The 14,189-nt window shown below is 53.2% G+C and overlaps 1 protein-coding gene across 3 annotated transcripts in view; it reads right to left on the bottom strand.

The window, feature by feature from the left end:
• Positions 1–338: 338 nt before the first annotated feature.
• Positions 339–14,189, bottom strand: part of ZIC4 (Zic family member 4) — a 35,302-nt gene continuing 21,451 nt past the window's right edge. For all 3 annotated transcript variants that reach the window (XM_061419197.1, XM_061419200.1, XM_061419206.1), the window contains 3 exons: positions 10,107–10,724; positions 5,253–5,571; positions 339–3,136 (listed from right to left, as the gene is read on the bottom strand). In XM_061419197.1, coding sequence (XP_061275181.1) covers position 3,136; positions 5,253–5,571; positions 10,107–10,724 — 938 coding nt within the window. In that variant the 3' untranslated portion in view covers positions 339–3,135. The remainder of the gene's footprint in view (positions 3,137–5,252; positions 5,572–10,106; positions 10,725–14,189) is intronic.

Raw genomic sequence — 14,189 nt, 5'->3', positions numbered from 1 at the left:
GACTTAGCAGCAGTAGCAGCAGCAGTGAGAGGTTGCGGTACAAACTGCAAGACAGCCCCTGCCAGGAACACACTGAAAGCATCGGCCTATCTTTTCCCCTTCCGCGATGGAAACCAGTTAATGAGTGCCAATGTTACTGGGGTGAAACTGGGGACGAGAGAAGTCTTCTTTAAGAAAAGGGCCGCTTTGGTAGGTCCTTCTGTATTTTGCTGCTCTGAATGACTAGACTTTGGAGATGTATCTGGAAGTCGTGAGGGATGGCAGGGAAAAGGAGGGGATGCTGCTGGGCGGGCCCCAAATCTCTCCCAAGAGGACGAAGCAATAACAGGACACTCGAATTTCAAGGGAAAGAGGAACATCACATTGTTTATTTCCAAAGAAAATAGGGAAATGTATCTCCATGTACACAAAAATCTTTGGAGGGAAAAGGAATCACGGGTTTAACTCATTTTTACATATTTACAGCAGATTAAACCACAGGTTTCAACTATATTTTCATTCAACAATCACTTTCAGTGAAATACATAACAACTTTTTTCCTTTCGAGTTAGTTCATAATTTAAGGATGCTAAGGGGACAGATGATAAATCACTAACAGTGTGGGTAGAGAGGGTACCAAATAGTCTAAGATTTCAGCCAGGCTTTCTTGCGTGAGTAAATTATGATCACAAAACATTTGCCTGTCTGTATAATTCACATTCATTACAATCATTACATTTTCCCATAAATTAGCAATATAAACAAACATGTGGGGACCTTCAGTAAACAAATAAAAATCAATATAAGAGACGACATTTTGTAGCAACTATAATAACAGCATGGGTTACAGCTTGGGGAAACTTCTTTACAAATCATTTAGTCAGCACACACGGGGGTAGCGAGGCTGGAACATCCTCATTTTTGTAAAACACCTTTAAAACCACATCAAAATGTCTGGGGAAAGCTGGACTGGGTGAAAGTTTCTCTCTCTTTTTCCTGGGCACAATATGAAATGAAGGACTGCACATGTGGATGGGGGAGCGGGACGTTTGCATGCACTTTGGGGTCGACGACCTTCTGAACTCCGATTGCCAAGGTGCTGAAGAAAACAGGAAATTATAAAAATGTCTCTCTCCCTCAAGCCCCTCTTCTTTCTATTAATGGCAGAAAGGGCTTGCTGATAGCTGCTAGTGGGAAGAAACACACAATGGGTCTATTTTTAGCTGAGATTGTCTTTGAAGGAGCAGGAAATATGAACAATTGCTCTGCTGCAGCTTTAGGTTCCAAGGATAGGGAACAAGAATAGTGGGAGCTTGAGGGGTCCCCAGGTGACCTGACTTGGACTGATTGAGTGCAGAGCAGCAAAGAGAGAAGCAGACCCACAGTGTGGGCTTAGGGTATCTACCCTCTGCCTGCACTGTCTCTGCATTCTTTCTTTCGTGTCCCAGAGCCTGGGCAAAGAGCCCCCTCAACATCTGCACACCTCCACAGGCTCTGGACCTGATGTCTCTGCAATGCTTTTGTTTTCCCCTTGGCAGGACTTAGCCCTAAGTTACCAGTTAGTGTAGTGTGCATGTATTTTTTTTAAAGAAGTTAGATTTTATCTCTTTAGAAACGGTTTGAAACTAACGGGGCAGAGGGAGTTTGACAGAGAGGAGAACAAATCGCTGACAAAGAACCTTTTACGTTTCATCAGCGTTGTTAGGACGACAAGGAGGAATGTCTCAGATAATAACTCCCACTTCAAAGATTTCTCAGCTGAATAGAAAGCGGACCATCCTTTTTATTCAACCACAAGGACTGGCACTAAAGAAGACTCCACTGTTTGATTTTTTTTTTCCACCATGTTTATTTTTCCCCTATTCACTGGGGTACTTGGATAAAATAAACAACAAGACAATTAAGGGAACATGGACTTCTAACTTTCCTTCCATCTTCCCTATCCCCTTGGCCTTGGGCTCTTGAATCTATGCCCAGGCCAGCCAGGCTTGAGGGGTTCCCTACACTCCACCCTGGGGAGAAACAAGTTTGGGGGTGTGTGAGAAACTTCTGGGACAGAGGGGCCGAATGAGCTGTGCTGGGGGCCAGAGTGAAATGTCCCAAAGGCACAGTCTGAACTCCCCAGACTCATCCAGGGCGGTTCCTGCTCCTTCCCCCAAGTCCCATTTAAATTCAGGCCTCCAACCTGGCCCAGAGGCGGAGAGCTGCTTGGCACAAAACCGAGCTGGGGATGCTCATTTGTTGAGCTTCCGAGCTTGCCCTAAAGTTATTTACTCCTGACCCTGGAGCCTCTTCAGGGCGCAGTCAAGGTGCACGGAGTCCGGCTCCTCCCTTTCCTGAAAGCGTCCCTGGTGTCAAGCGCCCCTCCCCCGCATCAGAGTGCAAGGTGAACCCCTAAACGCTGGCGAGGCAGGTCCTAAGGAGGAAGTATATACTGGAGAGCACAGTGACAGTATTAAATGGCGTGAAAGCAAAGGTCAGCGCAAATGTATCTTAATAGAGTGTCTGCAGTGAAGTGTGCCGCCTTTGAAGCGGCCGCTCCCCGCGCGTATTTCCATGGCGAGCCTAACGCGGCATGCTGATGCACCGTCAAACTCACACTTTCAACCCCAAAACCCGACTCTTTGAACAACCCGAGTTTGATTAGACCTTTCTCCTTTTCTTTCCCCTCTTACAAACCATTTCCTCGCCTTTAGAAACTCGCCATCAAACCCAAATGCGCCCTCTGATCACCGCAGAAAGCAGAAACAAAGGGGGCTGAGCGGCGATTCAAGCGGCCCTTTTCTTCCCTCACATTATTATCCATTTTTATTATGATCGGGAACAAGTGCCCATTCGCGTGGGTTTTGTTTACCGGAAATTAAATGAAAATGATTTAGTCCGCGTCAAACAAAAATATATACTTGTATACACAAGAAAAAAGGCCTGTTAGACGTAAATATTATGTCCTTAATGAAAAGCCTGGACGGGCTCCAGGCTCGGCCTTTCAGGATTTCAGTGCGACTTGCCCATTGCCATAGAAATCCTAACTTACCATGAAGATGCACCGTGGCGAAGAAACATTGCTTTGTGCGCGGCCCCTTTGATGTCGCAGGCGCGAGATGCGGGCGCTCAGCTGCGCCGGGCGAGATTACCTTGCGAGCAACGCGGTGGACATCTGTAACAAGCAAATGAAAAATTAAAGGCGATTAGTGATCGACTACGCATTTTTTATTTTATTTCATTATTTTGCATGGGGGTGGAAGGAAAAATGGGGCCTAGAAAAGCAAGAGAAAGAAAGAGTCCTCTGTGGAGACTGGGACATTTTTTAACATCTTCAGAAGAAGCAAGTTCCCCAGATGTCCCCTGCACCTTGGCGGCGGGGCGGGAATTGCTGGATGGGAGAGAACCGTTTGCAGCCGACCTCCAGTCCTCGGCCAAACGGCCTCTGGGACCTATTGTAGTGGGGGTAGGGCGGGAAGAGGATTGCAGAGCCCCTTCCACAAGGGCGTATTCACTAGAGATGTATTTGGAAGGAAGATTCTGGTTTTTATTAGGGGTAATGAAAACAGTCCCTCTCCAGTTAGGACGTTATTTATCTGATGGACGTGTATGGCGATGGGGCAAGAGTGACAATCTTCCAATAGTGTCTGAAGAGGAAGAACGTAAGAAAAGCCAACAGAGTGGCAGAATCTGGGCTGGTTTGCTGTGTCCAGCTTTTTAACTGAGCTCTTTGGGGGCTCCCCATAGGTAGGAGTATCACACTTCTACTTAGCTCCAAATTCTTAAGGGACTGGGATGGGTCTACCAAAACTTTTCCCTGTCTTTTTAATCCGCCCCTCCCCCCAAATCTTAGCAAGAAGTTTGAGGCAGCACCATCCTTCCCTTCAGAGGGTAACTGACTGGGAACCAGGCCCTGATCTTTCCTCCCCCTTGGCAACAATTGCAGACTTTTCCTTTTCCCTGCCCCAACATTTGGTTCTTTTTCAGGGGATTTGGAACCCAGCACATCAAATACACATTCAATCTAGACCCATTGGGTGTTTGCCTTCAAAATATTTATTCTTGCAGTTTGTCTCTTGTCCCATGCGCCCCTCCCCCCTTTTAAAACAAAACCAACATTGTGTGATTTTTGACAAAGACCATCACAGAATTGCCGCGATTCACCCAGACACTGTCGCCTAGGCGGGATCCCTTTGCTACGGAGGCCTAGGCTTAGTGACGTCATTGGTCCACTCTGCATCCCAAACCCCCAAGCACCCACAAGATTCCACAGGCAGCTCCTGGACCAAGGTGGGACGTGGGAAGAGCGTGACTGGTCTGTGGAGTCCTCAGAGCATTGAATCCCAAAGCCCCTTTAGCACACTTTCTTTTGTATTTCCTGTGTTGGGACTTCTCGCCCCTGGTATGTAATGCATACCGCAACCGCAGACAAGTCCGCAGACAGAGTGCCTGGGCCAGTCTATGGAGGAGGGGCATATAATCCGCAGGGAAGGTGCTTAACCTCCCCCTCCCCCACCCCTACCCCCCACTTCCCTATCGTGTCCTTTACAGAAGTGGCTGGAAATTTTTCGATCTGGGACTTGAACAGCAGGGGGAGGGGAATTGTAGGGAGGCAAAAGAGGAAGAAAACAGGAAGGAAGATAATGGCTCATGAGTTTCCTCTGCCATCTTCCCGCGTAGGAATTCCGAGGAGGCTCCGACTGGGAGCTGGGAAGGGAGTAGGGGTCGCAGTTAGAGAGGCCCAGGCCTCGAGGAAAACATTTCCTATTCTGTGAACCACACAGGGCTTTGTGGTCTTACTTGTGCCACCTGCAGTTGCCAAGATTGCGCAGAAACTCTCCGAAGATGTTTTCTTTTCTTTCTTCTTCTTCTTCTTTTTTTTTTTTTTACCTTCTGCCTCTTTTACTTTACCCCAACCCTGGCTTCACGCAACACAGTCGAGGGCATCTGGGTGGGTGCGTAGGGGGCTGGATGTGACTGCAGAATCCATGTGGGTACCATATTGATATTTTGAGACAATGTACATTATATCAGCATATTCGGTGAGCTCTACCCCCTATTAGTGGTGACCTTCCTCCCTTCCTTCTTCCCTCGCTTCCTTCCTCACTCTCTCTTCAAGCCTCAGGAACCCAGCCTAGACCTGCCAGTCAGTGGACGCGGAAGCAGCACCCACAGCAGCAACCTTAACACAGGCGGCGGCGGCGGCGATAGCGGCAGGGCCAGGCGGTGGCGCGGGGCTTGGGGGCGCCGCGGGGGCAGCCGCTGCGGGGCCCGCGCCCTGACACACGTACCATTCGCTCAGGTCGGCGCCCCGCGCCGCCACCGCCGCCGAGGAGGCCACCGGGGGCTCGCGACCGAAGTCCGACGAGGGCGACACGAGGGCAGACGGCGTGGCCGAGTCGTAGCCAGAGCTGGACGGAGGCGGCGAGCGCCCGTGCACTTTCATGTGCTTGCGCAGCGAGCTGGGGTGCGTGTAGCACTTGTCGCAGCCGCGCACTTTGCACGTGTAGGGCTTGTCACTCGTGTGCACGTGCGAGTGCTTCTTGCGGTCGCTGCTGTTGGCGAAGCGCCGTTCGCAGCCCTCGAACTCGCACCTGAAGGGCTTCTCCCCTGGTGGAGACAACACAGAGACATTAGTGCGCGTGGGTAACATCGTTACCCTTTCCCAGTTTCTGTTCCATTTTGGGGAAGAGGACCACACCAAAAAATTGAGAAACCTCTTTCCCCGGCGCAGCAGGCCCGGCACCCCCTTCCCCCTACTCAGAGCGCGCCCCGGGAGCTCTCTCCTGCAAGCCTCCAGCCCTCCCCCTCTCCCGCCTGGGCCTGGGAGGAGGGGAGGGAGGAGGAGGAGCGACAAAGACTCCATCTTAGTCGAGTTGCCTTCCTTGGAACATCCTGATCCACTCCGGTTGTTTTCCTCCAAATTTTCTCCACTCGGAGCCAGAAGCACCTTTGCCCGGAGAATAGAGTTGACTGAGGAGCTCGCATCTGCTCAATTTAAAGTTGCTGTTCCAGCCAAGCGTCTCTGCTTGCCCCCTGCTCCCCGCCCAGTGGTCCACCCCGCACACATCCAGTCCTGGCCCACATTGTTTCCTAAAGTAGGTTTTGTGCAAACGCCAAGGCGATGGAATAATTTCAGGATGCGCAGCTGATGCACACGGCGTGTGCCTAATGTGGACTCGTGTTGCAGGGAAAGGTATTCTGAGAAATGATTCACTTCAGACGCGATTTTTACGGGAAATGGAGCCCCCTCCCCCTTCCCCTTTACCCCCCGAGGGCAAACATTTAGCAGCATTCTTCAAATCTTGCCTAAACTGTCCCGGATCCCTCCAGATACGCGCGCAGGCAATAATATTTTATTACGCTGCTCCAGCGGCCTCCTGGAGACTGTGCCTCGGGCAGCCGTCTCTCCCAGTCCAAACTGACTGTGAGAGGTCGAGCGGCCTCCACAGACCACCCACGGCCCACGGTCCGGTCTCCCGGGTCTGAGCAAAGAAACCAGCAGGTTCTGCCCGGGCCAAGCGAGATCTATGGCCTCTCCAGTAATCCCAACCTTGGTCGCGGCGGCTTCAGGATGAGCGCAGCTGCTGCGGTCAGGCCAGGCCTGGCTTGGTGGACCGGAGGGCAAGCGGGCAGCCGGGGTAGACCCGGGAGGGCTCGGCTCCGCAGTGCGATGCCCTGTAGAGCCGCGGGAAGGCGCGAGCGCGCGTTAGGGTGGAAATACTGGCCGCGGACCGAGCCCCAGTCTGGGAGCTCACAGCCCGCTGGATTCGCTAGCGTCTGGGGGAGGAAAGGACCCCAAGAATCCGGAAGCCCAGGTTTCTGCTGGAGCTGCAGATGCTGCGGGAAGGAGGGGAAGAAATGTCCGGGCGCTTTAAACAAATAGAGGCTGTCGGGAGCCCTGGGTTGAGGGAGAGGCTACCAAGCGTCTGGCTAAGGAAGAAGAGATGCACGGCTGGAGGACGGTTTGCCTTTGTGGTCCTTCTCCTGCCGCTTCCAGGAGAGATGAGTGCTTTGGGTCAGGTTTGAATAAACAAAGCCCCTGTTCCCGAGTCCCGTGGAGGCTTAGGCTGAACCAGAGGTTTGCGTACAACCCTCGCCTCCGCCAGGCAGCGGGTTAGAAGCCCAGGGCTCCCTCACCTCGCGGCCGCTGTGAGTTCACACTGCAGGAGTATTGTTAGTTCAGTGCAAACACTGGACAGTGCTGGCATCTGCCGTTTCTCGGCACACTTGTATAATTTTATTAAAAAAAAAAAAAAGTAGGAGAACGATGCAGAATAAACCAGTGTCCCGATATGCCTCTCTTTTTCTCCCTTCTGCTCCCTGTTAGCATCTGCAAAACTAAAACTTTTCTTCCTCCCTTCCTTCCGTCTTTTCTTTCTAAAATCACTTACAAGAACCATGTAATTCAGAGCCTGCAAAAGAAAGCAAGATTTGCTAAGACAACAGAGGAGAAATAGAATTTGAGGTTGATTGCAACCCCCAATATTGCTTCCCTCCCCAACCCATCTTGTGAGCGCCTTGTTGAACATTCACGTAAAACAGAAACAATGATTTCGTCCCAGACGAGGTACTGAGGCGAAAAAAGCAGGGCACTGAAGGTGATACGGACAGGCTGGTAGTTCGCAGGCCCAGGGGAGGCCAGGTGAGGCCGCGCCCGGGCGTCCTCCCGGCCTCTCCCCAGCAGCAGGAGGAGCCCCGGACTCCTCGCCTAACTCTGCACACCCCATCCTACCCCGCCCCTACACCCAACACGCAGCCTCCCGCCCTCTCCCTCCCACCAGATCTGGGCGCTGCGCCCTGGGTGGGTGGGTGGATGGATGTGGGGAAGCAGGGTTGGGCCGGGGTCCTGCAGCCCGCCCCGAGCAGCCTGGGCCTGAGGCTGAGTCCTGAAAGGCCGGCAGTCTCCTCCCAGAGGCTCAGCCGCCGAGAGAGGCCTCCTTCCCCGGCCCGGCCCAGGCCCGCCGGACGAAGTTGGGCAGCGGCGGGGCGGTTCGGCTCGCGCCATTTTCTCGCACTTGTGGCTGGGCCGGGCTGTCCGAGCATCAGCCCCGGCGCTGTCTCTTCTCCTCTGCCTTGGATCCCAGCCCTGCCTCCCTCTACCGTCAGCCTGGGAAAGTGGGGCGAGCCACCCGCCCAGGGGTCCGGGGAAGGGCGCCGGGCAGCCGGCCCGAGTCTCCCTCGCGGCAGCACCATTGTTCCGAGATCGCTGTGACCACCGCGAAGAGAAAGCTTTCAGAGTGGGCTCGGAGCCGCTGCTTCGGAAGCCGGGCCCGGCAATCAGATCCGAGAAAATCTCAACTCCCAAGAAAGCGGCTCCTGATTGCCGCTTCCGCGACTCAAGGAAATGAAACGCCATTAATATTTGAAAAGGCAATTATTTTCCTGTTGAATCGAGAACTGTCTTCATGAATAATTTGTAGTGAGGTCTATTGCCATTTCAGAAACATTTTGTTGTTGTTGTTGTTGTTTTTCTCTCTTTTCATTACTTAGGAGGAGGGTTTGAGGGAAACGCCAAGGCAGAAGCTCTGTAAAGAAAAATTTTTTAACTCCGTGATAATGAATCAGGACTGCCAGTAGAAAGGGAAAGGATGCACTTAGAATTCTGTTCTGAATAGGCGCAAACCTGAGCCAGCTCGGGCGCACTGAACTTGCTTCTCTGCTGTAGGTCGATTGCACTGAGAATTTAACCATTTTCTGCTTCACGGACTTCAAACAGTAGGCCGGCAAAGAGCAGTAAAAGTTTGTTTGTTTTAAACCCCCTGTCATTAAAAATGAGTTCCTTCTCTGGCTCAGGACTCGAGTCTACCTTCGCGGTGCGGGTCGCCAGCTCCATGAATAGCGAGCCTGAGGGCGGCGATCTGGGTCTCACTTCTCTCCTTCTTCCCTTGGATAAAAATCGGAGGGGGCGGGGAACAAACTCTTGCACGAGATTGTGGCGGGGGGTGGATCCTGGAAACGGCTCGGATAAACCGTACGTTTCCGGAAATAAAGTAGGAGGCTAACAGTGGACTTTTCTTGCCTCCGAGTGTGCCAGTGTCCTGACGAAGACCTTCCCCCAGGCTGCAGGGTTTGGGGGGAGAAAGTGGGATTTTAGCAAGCTTCTTTTCCTGGGTAGTGCCAGCCTGGGGGAATACTTTGATAATTGCTGATGTTTCCACCAAGAATAGAGGTAATTCAAAATGCCAGGGAGTAGAAAGGGGCACTAAGCTGAAACTTACTGCATCCTTTCTGTCTCTCCCATACGTGCCCTTCTCCGTCCCCCAAAATGGAGGAGGGTAGATGTTGACTTCATAAACTTTGAGGAAGCAAGGCAAGAAAACCCTAGCTAAGGAGAGCAAAAACACTGGCTGCTAAACTAATTAATATAACTTCACAGGCTGTTCTGGGAAGTGTGAAAACTTTCTCCTTGCAATTGCATTAATTAGAGATGCTTCTGGCCAGAGGAGTTCAACTTTTCAGGCTCTTGAGCTCGCTCCTTTTCTTTCTGTTAACTAGAACTAACAGATGTTGTTGACACATGTCCCCATTTCACTTAACAGCTCAGTAAATGACATTTAAGGCAGATGAGTCTCCTTGGGTCTCTGCTAAAGCAAAAGGGTCTGTGAAACATCCGGAGTATGGGTGGCCAAGGCTTTCAAAATAGAGGCAAAGTTGGCCCATGAGACTCCCAAATCCTAAAGAAGGCACCAAGGCCCTGGTGAGCTCTAAGTCCAGGTGGCAGTCAGGTTGTCAGGCTGACCACTGGAAGAGTACTCCCCACACAATTCCAAAGGGACCAGGAAAACAAATTGTTCCTATGTCTTTACAACTCTGATGAACAGTGCCCTTTAGAATACCTTAATATCAAACTCGATAAGCAGGGACCACACATTTGCACACACAGAAACTCAAGCACCCTCCCCGCCCCCCCCCCGCCCCCCCAGCAGAAATCTCACACTATCCTTCCCACACACAGCCTCAGGAAACTTCTGAGATTCTAATAGAAGGGCATAATTAATATTTTATGAACTTGGCTCATGGAAACACCAAAATATTCCTCCTCCCCCCAGGTGGAACTTGAGGAAATCCAGCTCGAAGGCCCCAAGGAGGCCCCCCTTTTCCCCCAGAGGGTGCGCACGAAACAGACAGTGCCGAATACTGACCTGTGTGAGTTCTTTTGTGTATTTTGAGATTTTCTGATCTAGCAAAGACTTTCCCACACCCCGGGAAAGGACAGGGGAAGGGCTTCTCGCCCGTGTGCACGCGGATGTGATTTACAAGTTTGTATTTGGCTTTAAAGGGCTTGCCCTGGCGCGGACACTCCTCCCAGAAGCAGATGTGGTTGGCCTGCTCAGGGCCTCCGACGTGCTCCACGGTGACATGCGTGACCAGCTCGTGCATGGTGCTGAAAGTTTTGGAGCAAAGGCGCGGGGGCACGGGGCCGTCGGCCGCCAGCCACTTGCAGATGAGCTCCTGTTTGATGGGCTGGCGCATGTAGCGGAAGAAGGCGCCGGGACCGTGGGGCGCGGCGAGGTTCATGGTCAGGTTCATGCCCCCGTAGCTATGCAGGGCTGCGGCAGCTGCCAGGGCGTCGCTGCGGGACACAGGTCCCGGCGGGAAGGGTTCAGGTCGCGCGTACATGTCTCCGGGGAGCCCCAGACGCAGGAGTCCATTCAGAGTGCCGCTAGGGGAGGCCTGGGGAGGCTGCTCGTGAAGGCCCGGGAACACCGAGGGGCTGGAGGCGGCAGCGAGCTGGGGGCCATGGTGTCCGGAGCTGCTACCTGTTGTTGAGACAAATAGTGCGAATGAGAACGTGTGGCGTGGGCTGAGCGTTCTACCGGGCCCCAGGGGGCAGGCCCAGCCCAGCCACACCACGGCCTCCGCGGTCAACGCCGGGACCGAGAGTCAGATGGCAGCCGTTGCGACCCGGGTGGACAACGCGGGGCAAGCGCCGCCACCGCGGTCCGGCTGGGCGGCTGTTTCGTAGAGCCCCCTGCCGCTTCATGAGCAGGAGAGTGATTGTGGCGGCGGGGTAGATGGAAGGGGTAGTGGGGTGCGCAAAGCTGAGTCTGTGGGTTGCTGGGGGTCCCCGGGCTCTGCTCCAAAGGGGTCCGACCGGCCGCTCCGAGTGCGCTTTGGCGGCCAGCTCCCCGGGGGAGTGGAGGTGGGGGAAGTGGCGATGTTGTAAGTGCTGGTGGTGCCCAAGCGCCCCGGCCGTATATACGAATTTCAGCGCCCAGATCGGCTGAGAGAAGGAGGCTTGCTGCATCCCGGCCGGGGCTCCCTGGAGCTCCTTGGGTCGGGGCACTCACGCCACTGTCACCTAAAAGCGCGGAGGGGAGAGAACAATCACAAACAACTTCTGCAAAGTTCTCCCCCCGCCCCCCGAGTTTTGGGTTGTGACTTTTTTTTTCTTCCTCTCTCTCTCGGTCTTTAATGTCTACTTGAAATCCCTTACACTACAGAGGCAGCAGCGGGGCGCGTGAGGAAATGAATAGAGATTCGGGGCCGTGGCCCGGGCCCGCCGAGAGGAACAATCGCCTAGGTCGCCCATTGGCTCGCGGCCCGGTCCGACGTCAGCGATGACAGGTCTCTCCGCACGGGGGACACACACACATACACACACGTACAGAGTCACAACTGCTCGCGCTCCCCTCCCCACCCCCCATCTCGCGCCCTTACTGCTCATGCGCTTTGACCCGGGCATGGATTCTTTTCTCTATTCGTGAGCCCCCTCCCCCTTCGCTCCCGAAAGCTAGGCAGATCTGCTCGGCCTCCGCGCTCTCGGAAGCGAGCGAGGCTGGGTTTTGCCTCTAGCCACCAAGATTTCGGGGAGGGGGCGTTGCGATGTGCGTCATGTCCTCCTGGAGGCCCGGAGCCCCCAACTCTGCCACCGCCGGCGCGCAGGGACGGCGGCCTGCTTCGGCAGCTGGTCCCAGGTGTCGGGAGGAGACGAGGGCCGGGGATCCCAGGAGGAAAGGCGGCTGCAGATTAGGAGGCCGAGAGCAGGGGAGCTCCCGGGCTAGCAGCCCTTGCCCCTAATTTTGTTTTCTCGCTTTCTCCGAATTTGCTCGTGTCGCTCAGCTTTCTCACTCTCGCTCTTTCTCGCTCTCAATTCCACGAGCCTCTGACCACACTTCGCCTTCCTACTTAGATCCTTTCTTCTCCGCTCCTCCTCTCTCTTCCCTCCACTCCATATTTTTCCCGTTTAGCCTTGTCGGCCCCTCTTCCCGGGTGCCTGGAACGCTTAGAGACGGGCGGACTCTAGAATCGGGCCCGGAACCGAGCCCCAGGAATGGCCCAGAGACGGTCATGACCTAGGAGAGGCTGGTTTCGAATCCACGCCTCCCTCCGGAGAGGGCCTAAGGATCCTTCCTCCCCGCCGCAAATCACAGCGAGCCGGGGGTCGATGGGCCACAGAGACAAAGGCGAGGGGAGCGCAGCGAGGAGGGAGGGTCCTCGACCGCAGGTCTCTTCCCTCGGTCCGTCTGCGGTCCTGAACTAGGTACCCAGCCGTCAGACGGAGCCCTGGGAAAGGAAACTTGAAAATCACTTCCACTCTGAGCGCCCTCAGGCCACTTGTTGCCCGCGGCCGGAGTCTGTCCTCTACTAGCTTGCCTAGAGCCAAGGGCACGTTTTCCGGCCAGGCTGTGAGAGCCACGGCCAGCCGCGGCCTCCTCTCTCCGGACGCCCTCCTGGGCTGCGGGTTCCTCTGTCTTGGGGTGGGAGGTCGGCGGGTGGAAGAAGCCTTCAGTCTTCATTCCTGGCTTAGCCGAGTGTGGCCTCAACGGGGGCGGGGAAGGGGGGTGGAGAGCGGTTCTTTCTTTGTGCCGACCGGTTGGGGCCGGCTGGAGCACCCGGCGATTTAAAGGGCTGCTTGCCTTCAAGCTGGCCTTGCACTCAGTAGCCGAAAATGCCAACCTAAGTTCTCTCGGGCCTTCCCGGTGGCCACAGAAAGCGCCCTCAAAGCAGTGAAAGACTTAAGAGAAGTTTTAAGGATTGGGTAAAAGACCCGGCTCCCCTAGGAGGGGGTGAGGAGTTTGAACATGTTACAGGGTACCCTGATGGAGTTGACTGAGTTGCCTCAGCCACCCCCAACACCAAGGACTATTCTTAAACATTTCCTGGTCAGTCAATAAGGATTTCTTTTAATTTTTTAAAAATAATTAACTTATGAATAATGGTTGGCAGAGTCTTTGAGACTTTCTTCATTTAATGCATTGTTCCTTGCTCAGGGCCGCAATTTGGTGAGGGATTAACTTCCACAGCGATTTCCCTCGGCTTTGACAAGTCCTGGTCTTTCTGCTCCTCTGGCCGGAAGAGCTTAAGCAAGCTACCAATAGATGCTGCGTTAGCATTACAAAAAAAAAAAAAAAGAAGAAGAAGAAGAAGCTGAAGGAGAGCGTTTGACAGCCGGACCCCTTCTGCTCTGAAACCAAGGGCTTCCACCCAGTAGTGCTGAGGCTAGACTTGGAGGATTTGTCTCCTTTCCCGAGCTTTCACCCTCTCCCACACTCGCCCTTGCTGGATTTTATCCCCTCTGCCCACAGGTGCCTCCTTTCCGTATGCTTGCCCCCCATTTTCCCTTCCACAAAGCGCTGGTTTCAAGGCGTCCCACCGAGAAGGTGTCTTTTGAATGGTACAGTGGTCTAGGCAAACCCATGAACCCATGATGGGTTCTGAAAACACATAGTCCAAAAACAAACCCAGTGTTTTCCTTTTTGGGACCTCTGGCCCAAAGGCTCTTTCTCCTAACCATTTATCAGCATAGAACTTAGATCTTCCTGTAGCATTCAGGCCTAAGTGTAGGGGCACTGCTGCAGTAGTCCAGCAATTAAATTATTTTATTTAAATTAAAGTATTTACTTTCCCATCCAAAAGTAGGTGATCTACAACCTAATGTTCAGGTTGTTTGTCAAACTAACCATCTACTTTGGCTTCCATTAAAACTGACTTGCACAAAGAGGAACCACTTAGTATAGGCGCTGTGACCCCATCTGTGTCAAAAGCTTTGAATAACAGCACAGAACAGGAGTATTCAAGTTGGTCTTTGGTTGTGGACTCTTTTGGAAACCTGGTGAAGCTAGTGAACTTTAATAATCCTGTGTTTGTTGCCCACACTCATAGCATATAACATTCCATTAGAAGGTGGTGAAAACGAAGATGCTTTTTTTTTTTTTTTTCCTTTTGACCATCTGAGTTTGTGGACACCTCTTCCCCTGGAATTCTAAGCACTTCCACAGAAA

The sequence above is a fragment of the Bos javanicus genome, chromosome 1 (assembly GCF_032452875.1).
Source record: "Bos javanicus breed banteng chromosome 1, ARS-OSU_banteng_1.0, whole genome shotgun sequence".
Lineage (NCBI taxonomy): Eukaryota > Metazoa > Chordata > Mammalia > Artiodactyla > Bovidae > Bos > Bos javanicus.
This window is presented reverse-complemented; position numbering and strand designations above follow the sequence as displayed.